The sequence below is a fragment of the Podarcis raffonei genome, chromosome 2, assembly GCF_027172205.1.
Source record: "Podarcis raffonei isolate rPodRaf1 chromosome 2, rPodRaf1.pri, whole genome shotgun sequence".
Lineage (NCBI taxonomy): Eukaryota > Metazoa > Chordata > Lepidosauria > Squamata > Lacertidae > Podarcis > Podarcis raffonei.
This window is the reverse complement of record NC_070603.1, coordinates 10431836-10453476: the sequence shown is the minus strand read 5'-3', so window position 1 is coordinate 10453476 and position 21641 is coordinate 10431836. Positions and strand designations below refer to the sequence as shown.

General features: G+C 46.5%; 2 protein-coding genes across 11 annotated transcripts in view; one reads left to right on the top strand and one right to left on the bottom strand.

Moving 5' to 3' along the window:
- The window catches only part of CSAD (cysteine sulfinic acid decarboxylase), a 34189-nt gene extending 32756 nt beyond the window's left edge, over positions 1–1433 (bottom strand). For 2 of the 4 annotated variants that reach the window (XM_053373149.1, XM_053373160.1), the window contains exon 1: positions 832–981. The gene's annotated coding sequence lies outside the window, so the exon portion shown is untranslated. Of the gene's footprint in view, positions 1–831; positions 982–1350 lie in introns of those variants that run through there. The other 2 variants (XM_053373171.1, XM_053373153.1) reach the window with 2 other exon arrangements.
- A 51-nt stretch (positions 1434–1484) lies between these two features.
- Positions 1485–18333, top strand: ZNF740 (zinc finger protein 740). 7 transcript variants are annotated; one of them, XM_053373314.1, is made up of 8 exons: positions 1485–1627; positions 6091–6310; positions 6492–6637; positions 10476–10604; positions 10792–10881; positions 12692–12815; positions 14964–15082; positions 17790–18333. In XM_053373314.1, the coding sequence occupies exons 3-8, from the start codon at positions 6596–6598 to the stop codon at positions 17877–17879; spliced, it is 594 nt and encodes a 197-aa protein (XP_053229289.1). In that variant the 5' UTR covers positions 1485–1627; positions 6091–6310; positions 6492–6595; the 3' UTR covers positions 17880–18333. The 7 variants fall into 7 exon arrangements, with proteins under 7 accessions (XP_053229289.1, XP_053229295.1, XP_053229313.1 ...); XM_053373338.1 differs by having other exon boundaries at positions 1487–1627; positions 10476–10568; XM_053373320.1 differs by lacking the exon at positions 6492–6637 and having other exon boundaries at positions 1486–1627.
- Positions 18334–21641: the final 3308 nt, after the last annotated feature.

Sequence of the window (21641 nt, the reverse complement as noted above, 5' to 3'; positions counted from 1 at the left end):
CATCTAAATCCGGCCCTGCACATACCACACAAGGAACCAGACAACTTGCATCTGAGCTGTCCCAAGGTGGAAGTAAATATCTAGGCATCCATAAGCATACCTAACTTGAGAGATGAAAATACACAAAATGACACTCAATAAAGATCAATATGCAAGGTTAAGAAGTGAAGGTTTAAAGCATATGAGAGCAGATTGCAGAAAATCAGGGATGTGGAACCCGTGGACCACCAGATGTTGTTGGACTACAACTCCCATCATCCCTAGCCAGCAGGACCAGTGGCCAGGGATGATGGGAAATGTATTCCAAAAAAACCCTGGGGACCGAAGTTTGGAAAAGCCTCGACTACACCACCCCTGACCACTGGTCATAGATTATGGGTTTTGTAGTCCATCAGCATCTGGAAAGCCAAAGGTTCCTCATACTTGTTGAGTAATGCAGGAGAGCATGTCAGGGATAGCCCCCCCCCAACCCTTCTGAAATACAGTGGTACCTCGAGTTAAGTACTTAATTTGTTCCGGAGGTCCGTTCTTAACCTGAAACTGTTCTTAACCTGAAGCACCACTTTAGTTAATGGGGCCTCCTCCTGCCGCTGCACCGCCGGAGCACAATTTCTGTTCTCATCCTGAAGCAAAGTTCTTAGCCTGAAGCACTATTTGTGGGTTAGCGGAGTCTGTAACCTGAAGCGTATGTAACCCGAGGTACCACTGTAAAGTGTGGTAACTGATTGGATGGTGGTAATAAAAAAGAATCACAGAGTTGTAGATTTTGGAAGCGTCCCCAATGGACAGTCCAACCACCTGCAATGCGGGACTTTCAACACAGAATCATACCATTGTGGAAGTGGAAGGTACAAGGCAAAGCCTTCCTTCCTTTGCATCTGGTCATTGCAGGCCATGCCCATGGCCTACTGTGAATCGAAGCTCAGAATGCTGAAAGAACAGGATGCTGCTAAGCATACACAGAGTGCTTTCCTCTTGGTATAACCCAGTTCCTCCCAACAAATCCGGAGGGTTTAGGAGGCAGCGCTTCCTAAATCAGAGGATGAAGGAGCTTGAACAGAGGCGCCTCTGATTTGACAATTCAGCGAAGGACCAAGGGGCTTCTGTCAGGCGACCCCTCACCAGTGAATCGGGGATGGGGGGGGAGTGACCCTCCAATGGACTACAACTCCCGTCAACCATCGCGGCTAATGGGAGCTGGAGTCCAATAGCGGCCCACAGGTTGTCCCATCCCCTGCGGCAGACACCTCAAGCAGACCTCCTCGGAAACACCTCAGAAAGCGAGGGGGAGGCGGTAATGTATACCTTAAACGAGCCTTTTCCTCATCACTTGCTTTTCTAGCCCCTCACCTTTGCATCTCTTTCCTGCCCCTACCAAGATGGCGGCGGCAGGCGCACAACCACGGAGCGCCGCCAATGCGCGTGCGCGAAGCCGTCACCCCACCCCCCCACCTTCAACGGAAGTAATTGCCCTGTGCGTCTGCACCGGGTTCCGACGCTTCCGCTTCCGGGGTGGCGGCGGCGGGCGGCTGTGGAGGCCGGGAGGGCTCGGCGGCCGGAGGTGCCTGGGCGCGAACTTGCCTCCCCGGGAGAAGCGGGAGCCGGAACGGCGGGAGTGGAGTTTCAGGTGCGGCCTTGGGGGGCTCCGTGAGGAGAGTTAGGGGGCGGGGGCGCGAGGCTGGCCCGGCGCGACGGAGCCGCTAGCGGGACCCCCTGCAAGGAGCCCGTTCGTGGCGAGCCGGTTCTCCCTCCCGTTCCCGGGCACGCGCAACCCGCGTGCGCGGCTGCTGTGGCGCTTGCACGGTGTTTTTTTGTGTGTTTTGTTTTGCGCACGACCTTCTCGCTCGCTGGGTTCCCCGCTGCGCACCTGCCCGCACCCCGTTGGTGCCCGGAACTCTTCGTGCACTTATATTTTTATTTTTTGGCAATAAGGAGAAGGGATTTTTTTGGAGTGGGGAGGCCTTTGTCCCTTAAAATTGATGGCCGAGCAACGACTCAAATTTTGAATTTTTGCATCTGCCACAAGAGCGCAGGACATCTCGTGCAGGAGGCGGATAATAACGCTGACACACGTGCGCACACTCGCGCTTCTTAAGCACCTCATCAGTAGGAAGTGATATTGTTCCCCGTGTTCATATCCCAGGCTTTATCCAAGCAACGGAGGGGTTTTTTTTGCAGAGGTAGAATTCACCTCTACTTCCTTAATTCACATACTCTGGTGAGGCATCAGAGGTTGTCAAGGCTAGGGCTGCTTCAGCAATGTTAGATTTCTACATGGGAGGAATTAATATGTCGATTAGAACATAGGATGCCATGTGCTGGGTTTTGGTGGGTGTGTAAAGGAGTGGGGCTTGTCACAGAAAGAGCCATATGTGTGACAGGTTGCTCTCCTTTATGTTTGAATTGGCTTCACAGGACTTAATTCCTCTCAAATTGTGATGCCCACTTTTGCCACAGAGTTCTTGTCTGATTCTGTAGTGTCAAATGCCAAACACAGCAACTTCTAAATATTTTTAATTATCTTTGCAGATACTTGTTCCTTGTCGCTCCCTTTTCTCTCATTCTTCTTCATTTCCTTTCCCTCACCTCCTGAAATTTGCAACAGAATTTAGGTTGTGAGCTTGTTAGGGCAATTTTGCTTATGACACCAAACAGTATGCATGTTGGTGGTGTTGTGTAAGTTAAAATTTTTGAACATTAAAATCTTTATGCAGGTTTTATATTAATCCTTCCTCAGCAACAGAATTTAGCAAAACACTTAAGGAGTTCTTGCACAGAACTATAAAGGGTGTTACTTAATGTTGTTTAAGGATCTCAGCAACTTGCAGCTGAGCATAACACACAGCTGGTCTAATAACATAAAAGCAATTGCCCTTTTACATAAAGATTTAATAACCTTTCCAATAAAATAGTTTGCTGGTAGTATTAGCCTATACCTGGGGCTACTGGGGCCCTCAAACTTTTTATGTTGTTCCCACCCTGAACCAGTGCTAGAAACAGATACGAAATCTAGCAGCTAAATCACACCTTAAGCCTAGGTTATGGGCGCAACAACAGAATGCCTAGGCATGCTTTTTAATAACAAGATTACAAAGCTGAAAATGAATAAACTGCAGCTAAAATATTACAGTATGTTCATTTTTCACATGGTCTAGTCCTTCCCCTGCCCTTCCACCCCTTATAGTCTTAAGAGGGTCTCTTCTCCAGTCTTCAGGGAGTAGCTGGAAGTGGGGAGGCAGAAAAAGGTCTTCCTTTCCTTCCACACTGCAGTTTTAATCTGAAATCTTGGGTGCAGTACTGTGCCCAGAGCTCAGAAACTGCCTGCCATAATGAAATTCCTTGTTGCAAAATGCGCCTAGAACAAGGGGAGTTTTGAATACTGCCCCGAACAAATGCATAGGAAGACAAGCTCCCATAAAGAATGCTGTCCAAACGACGTGAGATTTTTAAGTTGAGGGCAGAGGGATTTCTGGACATGAGGTGCTAGTCATCTACACTATGGAAGAGCAAAGGAAGAGGTAGGTCTCAAGCTTGGTACTAGAAGGTAGTGATTTATTTTGTGAAGGTTGCTCAATACTTAACAACCATAGGTCCTCCTCAGGGAGAAAAGTGTCTTCAATCTATCCTGTTCCACAGTAAAAATATCCTCAATGTACACGGAAGTACCTTTGGTTGAAACATGTTAGGCATTTTTCACGAAGCAAATTACTACCTTCTAGAACTAACTTGTGTTTCACCTTGCCCTTTGCTCTTCAGGTTATTGTGGTATCATTTTCTCTCTGCACACGATGTGTATTTGCCATCTTGTGTGCTGCTAATATTTATTTCTCTGTGTAAAACATTGTAGATAGTTATTTGGTTACTTAACGTAGGCATGGATAGTCATTCAGTGTCATAGGTGCACACCTACGGTAATGCTAACTTACACAGTTACAGTGGAACCTCGGTTTTCGAACATAATCCATTCTGGAAGCCCATTTGACTTACAAAACGTTTGAAAACCGAAGCCATTCAGTTTCCGAGGCGCTTTCGAAAATGGAAGCATTCACTTCTGTGTTTTCAGTGATCAGCTTCCGAATTGTTTAGCAGCCGAGATGTTCGAAAACTGAGGTTTGACTGTACTCTAGGTTCACCTTTGTATGTCAAGCATTAGATGTTTCAGCTGGCAATTTACTGTTTTGTTACGTTTAAGAGTAGCACTTTGTAGGATTCAAAGTTATTTTAAAATTTTATTTCTTATTATGCTTTGATAATTATAATTCTGTGTGCACCAGTATTTAGGAGTTTTGAGACCACAGAGATTAGCTGGATTTGGATGCTACGGTGATTTCATAAGTTGGATGGCACTGGACACTTGTCCTGTAAATGAACTGCTTCACTGTGAATTACTGAACGTTGGAATTTGATCCAGGCATCCATTGCTTATAGGAGAATGTATATGAAATCATGCTCACACATGATTTCTGAAGATGTCCCTATATAAAGATTGCTCAGTCAAACAAGTGAACCCTTGACTGCAAAAAGTAACATGTGGATCTGCCCTCGCTTTGCAAGCCTGGACAATTGCTTAACTGCTGTAGATCAGTATCTTGCTGTGCAAGGTTGTTGTTTTTTTATGTGAATAGGTTTAGGTGCAAAGGCTCTTATACTAATGTTGTATTGTGGATCAAGATGTTGCAGTAGTGTAGAAAATTTCCCCAGCTGTTGGCACCAGCACAACAGTTCAAGACACCACACAAGGTTTTTTGCATGAATGAGATGTGAATTGAAAGTGGTTATGTCGTTTGAAAGTGGGGTTGACAAGAGGAAGCGGGAATTTATTTATACCATTTGTGGTACAGGAAAATGAAACACCATACACTATTGTAATCATATATTGTTTAACAGCAACAACAACACCACAACACCCATCTGGGTGGCTTACAGCACATATAAAAACATAGCAAATAGTAAAAAATTAAAAACTTCCTGCCGTAATATTGCAAGTGCTAGTCCTACACAAAGTAGAAACATTGACGTTAATAGCCATGACCAACTTACTTGCATTAATTTTAGTGGGTCTACTCTGTGTAGGACTAGCATTGGCCACAACCCTAAATCCAAAACATGATTGCCAACCAAGGCCTGCAATTTGTACAAGCCAGAGAATACTAGCAAGGAACATCATTTTTTTAATCAACCTTTTAAAACAGCAGTTGTTTACTCCCAGCAGTAAAGTCTTTCAGTTCTGTACTGTTCGTGCTGTTCTTTTCCACTTTGTCCCCGTGCTGAGAACTAAAGTAGTGTCACAGTCCTTTTCATGAGCAAAGGGTTGCGGGAAGAAGCGTTCTGGGGGGCACTCTCCAACTGTTTATACTCAAGAGGATAGAAGTGGTTAATTCACCCTAGTTCCCTTAAACCTTTCAAGGTCAAACAGTACTAAACCACTACTGGCCATGTGTGAATCGTCTGATGGTAGGAGTACACCCAGTAGTTAAACCAGTGGTGAACTGTCTGTGAACACACCCTATCAAGTTTTCCCTGCTACAAATGCTGATGCAGCAACAGCCATTTTTTGCAGGCATCCATAGAATGTGACTGCCTGAAATTCTCGCTTAGGTGTAGGGAGGGTGCTTTACTTTTAACCTCCCTGCCTTCCCCAACAATCTCATGTCTTAAGATATTCAGATGAGGCCTTGCTTTGCTTTAACTGATTGGTAGATGTTCAGAAGAAGGCTGGTGGACCTCCAGCCTTTTCCATAATGGCATCCCTGTCTCTGTGTCTCCCTGTCAAAAGAAGCCGCCTAGGAAACTCCCTCCTGATCATTAGATGATCAGCCATATCTTTGTTGCAGAGGAACGCTGAAGGCTCGCTGAGAGCGAGGAAGACTGGTTTCTTGGGCATTTTTTGTGTGATGGATTTTACCTGTGCTTGCTTAATAGGTACTGTTTATCTTTTGTATGTGTGTCTGTCGTTGCATGGTAATATTGAGTCATGCATATTTTTTTGCTTGCTTCAAAGCATCTTTGATCAATGTGTTTCTCTCTGTCTCTCTCCATTCTGAAATAAATAAATGGTTCAATAAACCTATCTTCTGGATTAACCCACAGGTTGAAATTAGAGGAGGAGAAGCAGCAATACTGTGGCAGCTGTGCTAGGAGGACCTTGGCACCCTATCCCCATCCTGAAGGGAGATTTAGGTTTGGGGTGACTCATCCACAAGAGCAGCACAGCCTGTAGCTTTCATCAGCTTTTGACAGGGCTGGGGAAATTTTCTGTACGCAAATTCTGGGCACTCCCGACTCCAGAAAGATGTCGTCAAAGTGGAAGGTATTGGACGGGACCAACGCAGAAACAATTTACTGAAAAATCTTTGTAGTCGTAAAATTCTTTCCTGGGCAAGAGAGAGAGAGAAAAGCATAAGGACTTGGCGTAAATCTACGTATTGAGGACTGTCAGACTAACGCGATGGCTCAGGTAACAGGCCGGTTTTCCCATCCTGTCCCAACAGGAATTCATCATTACAGCAGGTGGCTGCAAAGTGCCCTCGGTGATAATCCGTTCTCCGAAACCTAAAAGCAGCTGAGCTCTCAGTGGTCTGCTCCAGTGACTAGCATGCATTCCCAAGCCTTCAGTGCTGGACCCTCCCTAGTCAAGGTGCTTAGTGGCCAGGCCATCCTGGTCCTTTCCTCTCAGCTGTGCTTGGGGTGTGGATCAGGAGAGAAGTGGCTTCCTCTTTTGTCCAGCTTCAGTGAGGGCTTTGAGCCTTATATAACATTTGAAGGGGGTGGGGAGAGGAGAGGATGTGGAGGCGATTCTGCAAAGGCTGCTTAGGAGTTCTTTTTGCCCTCAACTTGCCCTATCCAGTATTCCAAGCGTGGCGGGGCACTGGCATGGCACAGGGGGAGGCGTGGGAGCTGGTTGTCGTGCCACGTTACTGTGCAGAGGCTCCTGTAGGCCACCTGCGGTGGATCCTCAGTTGTAAGAGTAACAGGAGGTTACATGCATAGTCACCTGAACCGTGATGTTCAGAAGCAGTATCGGTGCTCACTGAAACTGCTTGGCCTCTGTCTTAGGTCATATGAAGGAATTTGCTACATGTATACACACACACACACACACACACACACACACACACACACCAGCAAGCTGTCGAGCATTATTTTTAAAAGGACCAAGTAAAGGCAAACTCACAAGGAGCCTTGGAAGCATGCAGATACACATGTATGCTTTCTTTACTATTTTTCAATCCCTCCCCATCCCTTGAGAGTTTGATTTCCAACAACCACCCGGTATATAGTGTCCGCCTTAAGGTCGCCCCTAGAGCTTCATGACTGAGCAGAGATTAGAAATTTGGAATGCCTGGTTCTTGTACAACACTGTTTGCTATGCTACACTGCCTTGTTCTCTCACTTTGGGCTAGTTACCGTGAATTCTAATCCAGTGTCAACGGGTTTACTTCTGTAGCCACAAATTTGGTTGAATAATTTGATATTCCCCTTTTCCCACGCTTGCCCACCCCATCAACTATCACTATGTCCTAGAATACCACAGCTCTAACGAAGAGGGTGCTATAAAAGTCTTTATCGGGACGGCCCAACTTTTCATACTGAGTGGGGATACAAGAGTACTTTGACACGGAACTTGCAGGCCTCATGCTACCATGTCATTGGGGGGGGGGGAGAGAGGAGCATGCCCAAAATTTTACACCCCCTCCTCCGCCCTCACTCGGCCTTCCCAAAACTTTACTACTAAGCAAGGCGGTGTACTTTGGGAAAGAGGCCCAAGACTCTAGCAGGAGCCTTTCGCCTCCTTCCGGAAGCTGGGAAAGTGCTAACCAGTCTGGAGGAAGGAGGGCTCTAGGACCCTGTCAGAGCCCTCATGTCTCCTTCCCAAAGCTTAGTACCTCATTTACATGGCATGGGGAAGACAGTGCAAGGGCTGGAGGTGGAGTCAAATGTTACTGGGGGCCACCAAAAAAGGCATCAAGGGCCGCATGTGGTTTGGATGCGATACTGACTGATAAAATGTCCTTGGAAGTTAGGCTCGGGTAACATCCTTGTGATATCCTGGAGATGCAGAGTTTCCACCATTTCTGGCCACTTCCCTGTGCACATTTTAAATATGAAATAAGGAAACCTGGGTGAGAAGCAGCACTTACCGTATTTTTCACTCTATAAGATGCACCCGAGCATAAGACGCACCCTAGTTTTTGGAGGAGGAAAACAAGAAAAAAATATTCTGAATCCCAGAAGCCAGAACAGCAAGTGGGATCGCTGTGCAGCAATCCCTCTTGCTGTTCTGGCTTCTGGGATATCTGCGCAGCCTGCATTCACTCCATAAGATGCACACACATTTCCCCTTACTTTCTAGGAGGGGAAAAGTGCATCTTAGAGCAAAAAATACGGTAAATCGTGGATGGGGGAACCTGTTGGACTCCAGCTCCCTTTAACCCCAGCCAGCACAGTCTGTAGTCCTGGATGGGAGCTGTAATCCAGCCACTTCTGGAGAACCACACGATCCTCATCCCTGCCCTGAGTCTCCCTCTTAGGCTTGGAAGCAAAACCAAAGTGCTTCAACCTGAGCTACCTGTCTTTAGCTCACTTCCCAACTCAGGAATGCAGACTGACATAAGTCTTTTTTAAATAAAAAACAACAATCAAGCAATTGTGGTCTAGATGTCAGACAGCGATAACCTTGCTGGCCTGCAGCTCTGTGCTTGTTAGTAACCCGCAAGACTCATCCCTCCTTGGTACAGATTGTAAGCAGCCGCTTGACAGGTGTCCCAAGTTGAGCAAGAGTTGCCTCTAGTTCACCGGCCCTCAAAGGGTTTGGCAGGAGAGGATGGCAAGTGTGGTGGAAAGATTCAAGGACAATCAAACATTTAAATATTTCAGTGTAGCATAGCATAGTATCAAAATAATACAGTAGTGGGGTAGGAGAGCTGAAAATAATGCCAATATATTTCACATTTGGCAACCAATGCTTGATCCTGACCACACTAAGCCTTCTGATGTATATTGTACTCTCAGAGGCTTAGTTTGGTCAGAATCGAGTACAGCCGTACCTCTGTTTACATATCCCTCTGGTTACGTAAACTTCAGGATGCGCGTGCAGCAAACCCAGAAGTATTTTACCGGAAACCTCGGGATCCGACCGGACCTCCGGAACGGATCTCGTCTGCAACCAGAGGTACCACTGTACCACTTCCACAGTTAATGCTAAATATGTTCCTTCCAGTAAATGAGCCACCATAGCCACTAGAGGGCCACAAAAATTTGTGTCCTGCGCTTTTTAGACGCGTCTACCCATCTGAAACTGAAGGGGCTCATTGGTTGCCAGACATGAAAAATTTTCAGCTCTCCCTTTTGTTTTCCAGTGCACTTCTTATCAATTAAAAATTTTCTTTTTTTAATTTTTTTAATTTTTATTGTTAAAATAGTTCATCATTAATACACATATATTACAGATATACAAGCATACAAACATACATTTCATACAATCCTTAAAAGTGTTCAAACATACTTACACTCAATCCCACAAATAATTCCTTTTCCCATCACCATCCACCACCCCTCACCCCACCTTTGTGTTTGACTTCCAAACACAACTAAAAATTTTCTGTGGGGTGAGCAAATTTTGATTCTGAAAGTGTGGCCCACTGCTCTAGGTGGAAAAGCAAAGGGGGTCCTACAAAAGCCAGTCATTTTGGAGACAGAGCATTTGTGTTTGTCACTCTGGTCTCCTGGGGTATCTAATAGTCTCTGAGAGCCAGCAAAGACATTGAGCTGAGTTGCTTTAGGTTTTATGATTCAAGGAGCTCAGCAAAGTAACCTCACTCGACTGTCTTAGCTGGAGGCCTGCTATTCTTTCAGTACCAGTAGAATCATAGAAATGTTGCATTGGAAAGGGACGCCCGAGGGTCAACCCCTGCAATGCAGGAAACACTGCTAAAGCATCCATGACAGATGGCCCTTCATTCATATCCTTTGCTGGTAAACAGACACATACACCGCCAGCACAGGGCATCATACTCCCATGTCAAATTGTGGCCCACAGTTTAGAACAGGAGCGACATTTTTCAGCATTCTTATCTGGACAGGGCCAAAGACCAAAGTGGGCGGAGCAACACATGCAGATTTTCTTTTTTTTACCATTGCACAGCAGGCTGGTGCGTGTACACACATCTGTTCCCCTCTATCTTACATCCAGGCAACCAAGAGTCATCACTGGCATTCACTGAAACATTCCTGCGGTGCAAAAGCAAGGGGGTTGGGGGATGAAGTAAGGCTGATGAAGAGTGTGGTCTAGGGGGAAGGGTGTGTAGCCGAGGAGGAGATGTGGGCTGGGGAGAGTCCCGAGGGCCCGAAAGGCCAAGAGGGCTGTATTTGGGTCGGAGGTTTCCCACCCTCTGCTTAGAAGCTGCAGCCATGTTCTCGCTTTGGGCTGGACCGCCTTGTCTGGTACTTAGCTCTCCGCTTTCGTTTCCCCGCAGGCGAGTCTCCTGGCCTGCGAGGGACTCTCTGGGGTTTGCCTGGTGCCGACGGTTGCCAGCAAGAAGATGATGCCGAAGCAAAGCCCTAAGCAGGTGGAGAATGGAGAAAGGGGTGCTCCAAACATGCTGGTACGGGGCCAGCCCACTTTCAGCTTGTCTGCGCAGCTGGTCCCTGTGTGCTCCCCTGTGCCCCTTTCCAGCCGTGTCAGTGGGTGACGAATAGAAAAAAGCTCGGATAGGGAAAGTGGCATTTAGGGCCCTGGGTTGAGCTGCAGGTGTTTTTGTGACCTGTGTTGTCCCGCTTCCTCTCTGCCAGGGACATCACCGCAAGGAAAGCGAGAAGTCGCGCAGCCGAAAGGAAGAGGAAGCGACAGAAGGGTCTCAACCCAAAAAGTCTCATAAAAAGGCAGGTAATCTTAAGTCGTACGGGCTAGCAAAAGGTCTAGCCCTCCTCAGTATGATCTCCCTGCTGCTGGCAAAGACGCGGAGCAGTATGCCTGTCAGATTCTGGTGGAGGCTGGAGGGCCACCTCCCTCAGCTGAAAGTGGCTGGTTATTTTTTAGAAATTTCTCCACTGCCTTTCAGCCCCCAAGCTGGCTTCTGGATTAAAAACACTAACTATAGTAATAAAGAGAGAGAGAGAGAAACAATTCCATTGTTCAAATCATTGAAAGTGTAGCAGGAAGGAGGCATAAAATAACTGGTGAGTTTAAAAACGCAGTGACCTAGCAGGTGGATAAATCACATTGAAACAGTGGAAAGAAGTGTCTGTGTCCTAGAAGCTAAGAAAGGGAATCGTAGGAATGATTTTCGGGAGATACCATATAACGCCAGTCCTAAAAGATCTACATTGGCTCCTATTATGTTTCCAGGCACAATTCAAAGTGTTGGTGCTGACCTTTAAAGCCCTAAACGGCCTGGTCCATGTATACCTGAAGGAGCTTCTCCACCCCCATCATTCAGCCTGGACACTGAGGTCCAGCGCTGAGGGCCATCTGGCAGTTCCCTCACAGCAAGCAGTGAAGAGGGAACCAGGGAGAGGGCCTTCTCAGTAGTCACACCTGCCCTGTGGAACACCCATCAGATGTCCAGGAGAAGACATAGTTTTCAATACTTTGAATTCATTGGCAGTAATCTCAGCTCTGGGACTGAACAGCCAACATAAGTCACAAGAGAGTGTGTGTATTGATATATTGCTCAGTCCTAGTTATTAACTGGGAGCCTTTGGAGTTTAAACTGAGGCTGGGAGAGAAACCCTTGAGGTAAGGATTCCCCCCACCCGTGCATCTGGCTCTTGAGTGAAGGACGCACGTGCAGGAAGTGTGTCACCGAGACTGGACTGCCAGCAGACTCCATCCATATGTAGCAGCAGAATTGTAGTAGCAGTACAAAGGGAGGGGAAGGAGGCTTGGCAGGCCGGTGAGACCGCCACGTGGTCTGCTTTAAAAATCTTTAAAAATAAAATTTTCTTGCAGCTTTTTCATAATACAATAAAATAAACTAATCTAAATAAAAACAAAAATGAAGAAAGAAAAAAGAAAGGACCAAAGAAAAACAAACAAAAAAGAGAAGAAAGAGAAAAAGGATTTTTGCTTTTCCTCCTTTCAATTACATAAAAGAAATTATTCAGAATAATCACTCTAGAATGACACCCAACTGATCAGCTTTCTGTTAGGCAATATTTCCCCTTCCTTCTGACCCAAATGGATTAAATCGTTTTCCCTTTTTTACACAGAAAGTCCAAAAGGTTGTTTTTTATTATTATTATTATTATTATTATTATTATTAAATGTCAGCAATAGTTTTTTTCTTATTAAACATACCACGTTTGTTACTAATAAGTTCAACAACCATTCCTCCATATTAAACAATAATGTATTTCCATCTTTGTCCACTCAATAGTCTCTCTGCTGCCATCATATATTAAAATGATAATTCTGTAGTTATTTACTTACTAGGTATTAATTAGTTCACACCCAGTTCCATATCTTCCATTCCTGCTTACTCTTGTATTTGCTCTGGTTTTCCATCTTGATTTTGAAAAAGTTATCCCTTCCATTTATGCTGCTTCCATTCTTTTTCCAGGAAAAGCTCCAGAAGTTTGATAGCTTTCCCCTCTAAATCCACTCCAAGCCAGTTATTAAATGACAGGGGTAGGTAGGCAAATTACAGGTTAGCTGAGAAGGTAGCAGTAACCGTATGTGCCTTGGTTGCAGGTCATGGTGATTGAGCAGAACGGGTCGTTCCAGCTCCGAATCCCCAAGAACTTTATTTGCGAACACTGCTATGGTGCATTCCGGAGCAGCTATCATCTCAAGAGGCACATCCTCATCCATACAGGTAAGCGGTCCCAGAATCCTTCTGCACCTGGTGATACCTGAGAACATTGTGGGAAGCAAGCAACTACCTTGCCAGCACTGGGCTCGCGACTTAATCTTTTGCTTCTTGCATTGAGACTGCTGGTTGGTAGCTTCCGCTAATAATAATTCATTTATTAGATAAATTAGTTGTTTGCCACCCAAAGGTCTCCAAGCGACTTACAGCAAAAAAAGATAGATATTTTTTAATACAGTGGTACCTCGGTTTAAGAACAGTCCTGTTTACGAATGATTCGGTTTACGAACTCAGCAAAACTGGAAGTAGTGTCCTGGTTTGAGAACTTTACCTCGGTCTAAGAATGGAATTCGAATGGTGGAAGGGCACTGGTGGCAGGAGGCCTCATTAGGGAAAGCGCACCTCGGTTTAAGAACAGACTTCCGGAACGGATTAAGTTCGTAAACCGAGGTACCACTGTACTCATATTACCATACTTATGTTACCATAAGTAAAGGTAAAGGGGCCCCTGACCATTAGGTCCTGTCGTGGCTGACTCTGGGGTTGCGGTGCTCATCTCGCTTTATTGGCCGAGGGAGCCGGCGTACAGCTTCCGGGTCATGTGGCCAGCATGACTAAGCCGCTTCTGGCAAACCAGAGCAGCGCACGGAAATGCCGTTTACCTTCCTGCTGGAGCAGTCCCTATTTATCTACTTGCACTTTGATGTGCTTCTGAACTGCTAGGTTGGCAGGAGCAGGGACTGAGCAACAGGAGCTCACCCCGTCACAGGGAATGGAACCGCCGACCTTCTGATCGGCAAGTCCTAGGCTCTGTGGTTTAACCCACAGCGCCACCCGTGTCCCCTTACCATAAGTACTTATATTACCATAAGTGAAAAAAGGAGGGGAATCATAGCACATTAATATTTTGTATAACAGAACATTCATACATTCATTCACTCAAAAAATAAATACACACACACAAATAATAATGGTGATGGTGATAGTGTTAATAATAGTAACAATAACAAACAACAATAATAAACAATTCTAAACAAAGCAATACTCAGACCCATTAATTAACAAATTAACACAAATAAATAAAACCTCTATCCTTAGTCCAAGAATCTTAGTCCAAACCAACAATTTCCCCCCTTTAACCTCCCTTCCCCACCCAGAAATCTGGTGTCAAGGGTAGTTATTGCAAATCGGGGTAGGTGACGTCAGGTTTTCAACTTTGCGATGTATCACCAGCCCAAACATCGCGGTGTTGAAAGGGGGGAACAAACTGCATTGGCGCCAGTGTGAAACTGCTCCGTTCCCACCGAGGGAGCTGAGGCAGTTTCACCCTGGCACCCAACAGCAGGAACAAGCTGCCTCGTCCCTGGCGCCAGGAGGAAGAGGAATCTTGCCCACCCATGCAAAGGCAGCCACGGCAGAAAAAGCCCTGCGGACAGAGTCTGTCAGACTCCGTCCACAGGGCTCCCACTCTGCCTTCGCACAGGCAGGCAGCTTCTCTAAAGTGCTCTGCTGGGGAGTGCATGGCTGCCTGAGCCTCAGCGGAGCAGTTTAATAAAGCCCCTACCCCACTTCTGGCTCCAGAGGAGGGCTCTGGGAGCATCCCAGGGACTGGTAAGTGAGATGGAGGATGTTGTGGTTCTGGACAGTCAAGAGATAACACTCCAGAAGTGTTCTGATTCACTGGGTGCATTGCCCACATGACCCGGGCATTTTCCTTTGATCTGTGCTCTGTGGGGGCTGAGCTGTTTCTGGAGAGCAGTCTGTCTGAGAATATGAGCAAGGTAGTTTCGTTTTTGTTACATGCAGAAAGCTGAAAGCATGCAGCTAGATTCTGTAGGTTTTTCTTTCTGTTTGTTACGCTTCTAAATAAAGAGTGTTAGAATAGAAGCACTGGTGTTGAGCTGAGTTATTGAAGGCACCACGTCGACACAGACAAGCCATTTTACGCTGCGTGTGAACTCTGCTATTATCCAGCAACTGAGAAGAGTGGCAGCGCGCGAGTGGAAGCGTGTGGGCGCCATTGAAGTTTGTCGGAGTGGCAATAAATCAGATGTGTGCCCCTTTAATCACTGGGGCTTTAAAGGTGTGGGAGCCATGAGACATGCGCCAAAGTTGCTTCCCACCCCAAAAGCACCTGTTTTCTCCTTTCTGCAGGTGAGAAGCCATTTGAGTGTGATGTGTGTGACATGCGCTTCATCCAGAAATACCACCTGGAGCGCCACAAGCGTGTGCACAGTGGGGAGAAGCCGTACCAGTGTGAGCGCTGCCTGCAGGTAATGCCTCCGTCGTCACTTTCTGTGTAGGGTGGGAAATGTTAGCACCCCCGCCTGATGTTTGAGAGACCTCCTTGCACCAAGGGAAGGGAGGCACTGGTGCCTGCCGCCTCCTAAGAGATCTCTTGGGTGGGATTCTAGATTGAGAGGGTGCAAAAAAGTACTAGGCTGCAACTGGCAGCTTTCCCCAGCAAGGGAGAGAATATCCAGATAATTATGGCTCATCGTGGCAGCAGGAAGTTAATCTCAGTTGTGCAGAAGTCTGTTTTGACTGACAGTGCGTGCATTCCTGAGCTTTATGGTGCACAACTTAATTGCCTTTGGAGCTACATGTATCCTGCATATCCATGGAATTCTTGAGTAAGCAGAAAATATCTAACCTGTCATAGAATTCTGAGAAGCTATCATTTTAGGTCTTACTTTAAAACAACATTCTAAGCCACAGAGTAAATGTATGGATAACTGTTTTTTCACAAGCTTGGGGGGGACTAAGTGGGGTTTCAAATAATTGGACAGCAGGGCATTAGTCAGGCTATGTGCACTTTTTATATATTTTTTAAAAATCTGTTTTGCACCAAAAGTAGCTGTACTTTGCAAATTGCAAACCATGCCAATCAAACAGCGCCATATTCTGCTGTCTTCCCGCTGTCCCCGGACCTGGTCTGAAGGCAGGCGGTGGGGAGAAGAGCGCTTCTCTCCGCTGCCTGCCCCGCAAGCTCCGGGGCAGCTGGGAGGCGCAGCGTGTCTTCTCGCTGTCCCCGGACCTGGTCTGAAGGCGGGCTGTGGGGAGAAGAGCGCTTCTCCCCGCTGCCTGCCCCGCAAGCGCCTGGGGGGAAAATAAATGTTTTTTCTTTATTTCCCTCCCAAAAAACTTGGTGCGTCCTATGGGCCGGTGCGTCCTATGGGGCGAAAAATACGGTAAATCTTTCTTGATAATCGCAGAGACTAGAAACTTGCATTTCCCAGCTAAGGAAACAGGATTCTGTGCTCAGTACGCTATCCTGTGGATTTTTGGTATTTGTGTGGAAGTGCAGAATACATGCAGTCCTGACTTTAGGACTCTAGATGGCTCCTTTCGCCCTTCCCGTGGCTGATTCTCTCTGTCTGTACAGCTCACCTCTGTTTTCCTTCTGTCTTTGTGTGCACCAGTACATGGCCTTGCTAATACTCTGTTGTTGGAGTTTATGTTGCAGTACGGATACATTTAGCTGTGTGCAACCCTATGATTTGGTTTTTTAAAAGCCCTAGTTAAAGTTTCAGACATACAATGAAGCCATAGTTCAGCCAAGCCCTGCTCATAGAGGATGTACTTGGTTAGGAACTAGTAAGACTGGGCTATCACCTTTCCAGCAGTATGAGATTTGGAGAAGCCAGCAAACAACCATTGTTTACGCTGTCCAAATGTAGTGCTTAACACAAACCCTGGTTTGCAACCCATTTCAAACTGTGATTTCACATTCTAGTTTGCAGCTTAGTATATTATTATTTCTATACTTCCCTTCATCCGAACCTCACAGGGCAGTATATAAAATGCCAAAATACATATTATAATAACCAACAAAAACAATAAACCCCCATGTACCTGTACCGGATTGTGCTTTTGGCTGTGAAGCCTCTGGTTACGCTTGCATGACATGGAATGTTCAGTTGCTTAGGGTACAGTACTGTGAACTGTTTGCAAACCTGCTTACATGGGGGAAGGGAGAATAGTCATTGCAGCTGCAATTCAAATCTCTTGTAGGGCAGGCTGAGGACCCAGAAGAGGTCCCAGGGGAGAGAAAAATGAAGAGTCGGGGACTAAAAGAGGCAAGGTGGCTGGAGGAATGATACAGAGTAGGCAACAGGCTGAGAAAGCAAGAACCCAGAGGGAGTGTAGGTAGGAAATGAGGCTTGAGGAGACAAGGAACTAAGGCAAGAAGTGGCTTTGAATCAGTGCTTACAATGAGGAGGAGCTCTATGCTCTGTGGGAAGGGAGAGAGGAGGGCTGGAGAGCTGTTCCAAGAGATCTGAGTAGCTAAAGGAATGAGAGGCTGAAAAGCAGGGAACTGGAAGAAATAATTGGTGTCGGAGACATAGTGAAAGAAAGGATGGTCCAAGAATAAAGTGGCTCTGAGGCAAAACTGCAGGTAGGATCTAGGGCAGCCTCTCTCAGCCTTGTTTCTGCATATGTTGTTGGACCTACAACTTCCATCATCCCTTACCACTGGTCCTGCCAGATAGGAATGGTGGGAATTGTAGTCTAACATCTGGGGACGCAGGGTTAAGAAAGGAGGATCTGGGGGTGGGAGGAGAGCTGGGTGTGCCCTGGGCAAGTAGGCAAAGAAGAGAGGAAGCCAGAATTGGAAGGAGTTCCCTTATGCCTATCTGGCTTTCTCTCTTTTGTCGGAGAAAGCCTGAAACGGATAAAGGAGTTTCTCCCAACTCTGGCTTCTGTTGCTACTACAGAATTATGATCTGGCAACCTTAAGGCTGAGAAGCTGGAGGTGGGTGGCAAAATTTCACACCTTGGTTTGAATTAACCAGCCAGTTCCTGTGGTTTCAGGCTTATTCCCCAAATGCAACACTTTTCCCCATGCTTAAGTGTTTCCCCCCACTTAGAACTGAGCCTTTAACTTTCCCTCTGACCCTACATGAGCCTCTCCCTGCCTCGCTTTCTTGCATGTGCCACTCGTGAGATGTTTCCTCTCTTCTCCTTTGTTCCTTTCAGAGCTTCTCCAGGACAGACCGGCTGCTGAGACACAAACGAATGTGTCAGGGTTGCCCCAGCAAAGCGTCTGACTCACAGCTGCTGCTTTAGGGGTAGGCCAGGAGAAAGGGGAAACTAGGAGGAGCTGCAAAGCAAACAGGATTATCTGTGGGTTATTTTGTTCATTTGTTGGGGTGGGGTGGGGTTGTGCTTCTGTCTGCCTGCTGGGCCTCCCCCTATGGAAGGGGGCAGAGCTGAGTTGGCGCACAGACTTTCAGACAAGGTCTTGGCACTGTAAATAAGTTGAGGACAAACCAGGGCTGGCTTCCCAGCCCCTTGTGGTTGTGGATAAACTTTGTCCGAGTTCCTCTTTTTTGTTGGAGTTATCACCATTTGCCTCAGGAAAGGCTTTGTGAGAACGGCTGAACCCTCCTGCAAGACCTGATTATGATGTTCGATGCTCTCGGTTGACAGAGCTGCCAGCTCTTGCCCAGCCTTTTGGGCCTGCCAAGATGGGAGAAGGACAGACTACTAATCATTTTTAAAAATTATTATTATTATTATTTTAAAAAGACAACAATCAAGCATCAAACTGTTTTCGCAGAGCTGAGAAGCAAAAGCTGTGGATTTAAGAGACAGGTTATCAACAGAAGGGTTTCGATTCCAAGGGGTCGCATCAGAGCCTGTCTCATTAGAGCTTTTCCAGAAGGTCTACAGAGCTTTTTATTCTCCTGCAGGATCTGGATCCCTTTCTCAACCCTCAGGTTCCAAGAAACAAGGGCTGGTGGGGTGATGTGTGCTCCTGGGTACCATAAAAGCCCACCTTTCAGGTGTTCACTACCAGCGAACTCCAAGAGGAGATGCTACTGACTGCTGGCTGGAGGGACATGTCTGGCTACTTCCAGTGCTTCAGACCTTTTGCAGGAAACTTGGCTCTTGCTCCCCTTCCCTTGTATATATATATATATATATCCTGTATGTGTTCAGGATCCACCCCACTGAACTCTGCTTCATGTACAATTCATATCTTTATCTGATGGGAATCCTTCCTCACCCACCCCTCCAAAAAAAACACAACAACGACAGAAGAGTCAGTGATAGTCCACGGTTTCAAAGTGTTCCTCTGGCAGGAGGGGACTATAATCCATCTTGGGCTGTGTGATGAAGATGACAAGCAATGTACTCGAAGCTCACAACTAAACCAAGTCCAGGATGCCCTTACTCCTTCATACTGGTTTCTGCTGCCTCGGCCAAAGTACTGCTATCTTAGGAAAGCCATTGTCCGAGAGAAGCAAAGTCTCCAGTTGCTCTTGGCTGTCCCAGTTTTTGCAGGCCTCAAGATTCAGCCCGATTCATGTGATCCTGGCTGGTGCTGCAATCGGGCTGGATTGCAACAAACCAGCAAGTCTGCAAAGAAAGCAGGTGCCTGCAAAATCTTGCCATCGGTTTTGGTTCTCACAGGGGGTTTGTGACTGTGTTGGGGTGTGGGGAGAGAGAGAACAGTCAGTTCAGAACTCTGCCATTGGAACCCCCGTCTTCTGAATGGGCACCCATATCTGAAATCCTCCTGTGTCTTTTGTGCGATAAAACTCTTCTCCTACCCTTCCCCCCATTCTAGAGTTAACCTCTCCCAGGCTTCTGCAGGCTTCCGTTGGGTCCCACTTCCCACTCATCCCTCGCTGCAAGCCAGCTTCTGAGACATGCATCAGTAGAGGACTGGCTTCCTCCATGAGGTCATGTTGCAGAGAGAGAGAGCAAGCACTTTTGAAAGTTTAAATGACGTGCCGATGCAACTGGAAAGGTTTGTAAATAGAGGTGGAATTCTTTAGATCAAAAAGGATTTCTCCAACAGTACAGCAATGCTCTAGTAGTAAGTGCTGCGTGCTAGAGGCTCAAAACACTTGTAAACTTGGAGAAATCACCTGGTTTCTTTTTAAATGTTCTCTGTCATTTCCCAAATGGCTGTCTAAAAGGCAGTGTATCTTCTTAGACTCCCTCATCCTCTTGCAGTCAGCCTGAGCTTTGGTCGGAGCGCCCAATGGGAGAGTTTTGTGTGCTATGTGGTTTGTTAACGCTGTGCTTGAAGGCATTGCATTGCAGCGACTACCCAGGTGTAGGCTGTCTTAAGTAGTGGAACAAAAAGCACTGTTGGAAAGGACTTCCACCACCATTTGTTCTGTGCTTCTACAGAGCAGGTCATAGGTCCAGCTTTCCTGGTGCAAGATGAGGATTATGCCAAATCATAATGGTGCTTCCAAGACTTACTGGTTACTTCAGCTCTTGGAGCAGAGATGGAAAGGGAGCTTTTTCAAGCCCCCCCTCTTGTGTGTATTAGGAGAACCAGTGTTTCATTCCCACTTCCTTTCATTAGGTAAATTGACCCCCCCCCAAAGCTATAATTAGTTCAGCCCCCTTTTACTCTGCACTTCATTGTGCTGAATGATTTGTTAAGTGTAACTCTGGGTACTGTGGCTTGTTGTTTTGGTTGGGGCCAGCAAAAAGCATTGTACAAAAACGTTGACTCTCTTAGAGAAGAATAACGATTGAGCGACTGCGTGGCTTTGTGATTTCGCTTTCCACAGAAGCAGTTATGGGATTGTGCATTAGTAAATGCATGTGGAAATACAATAAGTTGGGATTCTCTCCTGGTGTCCTCCTCTCTTGTGCCACAATTCTAGGGCAAGAAGCACTAAACGTTTTTAAAAAGGAAAAATCTTGCTCTAGCAGGAAACGCCTTTTTGTTGAACACTAGGCATTGCTGTTCTGCTCTCTTCCGGTTAATCCTCTGGCATTATTCCTTCAGTAATTCAGTAATGCCATAGCATTGCAAAAGCGTACTCAGTGTTGCGGCTTATTTCCCCTTTCAGCAGACTGAAAATCATCTGGTTCTCTTGAATGGACTTGATGCCAGAGCCCTTTGTGTGCCAAACAGGGCAATGACCTATCATTGCTTCGATCCCTCTGAAGCGCGTGTGGCTTTTTACAGCAGGCTTGGCAGGCTGGCGTGCCACCAAATGAGCACTCTTCAGCCTGCTTGTTAACACTTGGCCGGTGCAGCCAGCCATTGGGTTAACTATCGGTCCAGCTCTTTGTTGAGCTAGCTAACAAAGGGAAATGCTTGTTTCTGCTCAGGCAGATACATAGTGAAGTGCAGATTTGGAAATGGCTTGCATGAGCCGCTGTGCGGCACATGATCTTTGCTGTTGGGGTTTCTCTCAGAACCTGGCGAGAAGGAGGGTGCTGGTGGTGTTAAAGGCAACATAGCTAGCTGAGTGAGTGGGAAGGAGGGTGTTTCTACTTCCCATTGCAGCCGTCTTCCTTGTACAGTTGACACATGGCTTAGCTTGTGGCTTATCCACTAGTGCAAGTCACACTTCAGTGTACAGAAGTGCGGCCAGCTTGGCTCTGAAGATTAATTTGTTTGCAGGGCGAGTTTGCTTGTCTTTGTAAAAGTATCTGCTGTGTTCCTCAAGTATCCTCTAAGGAAAACCTTTAGGGGAGAGATTTGCAGAACTTTCAGATGCCTTCGAGGAACAAAATGTTTTGGGAACTCCTGGAAAATGGGCTGTCGTGTTTTTATGGGACTGTAGGCAATCTTTCCTGAGGGAGTCAGAATTATACGGTAAGGAAAACCATGGTTAAAGCTTTTTTCTGAGCTTTACGACTAAAGTGTGCAACAAGTGATGTGCTTGTATGTCCCGTCCCCCCAAAAAATCAGAATGCCTGCACACAGCGAGTTACCATGTCAAAGAGAAAAAGTATGAATGTGTAAAACATGCAACTTTCTCCTACCCTTCCTGAAATGGTATTATCCAGGAAGTGCTGCATCGCATGGCTATGCTAGTGTGTGCAACAGGCTTGGTTGTCGTCTTC

Coding starts and splice junctions, on each gene's coding strand:
- ZNF740 (XM_053373314.1), top strand. CDS start 6,596: ATGCATTCCCAAGCCTTCAGTGCTGGACCCTCCCTAGTCAAG. Junction 6,638..10,475: donor CTGGACCCTCCCTAGTCAAG/GTGCTTAGTGGC, acceptor GTTTCCCCGCAG/GCGAGTCTCCTGGCCTGCGA. Junction 15,083..17,789: donor AGTGTGAGCGCTGCCTGCAG/GTAATGCCTCCG, acceptor TGTTCCTTTCAG/AGCTTCTCCAGGACAGACCG.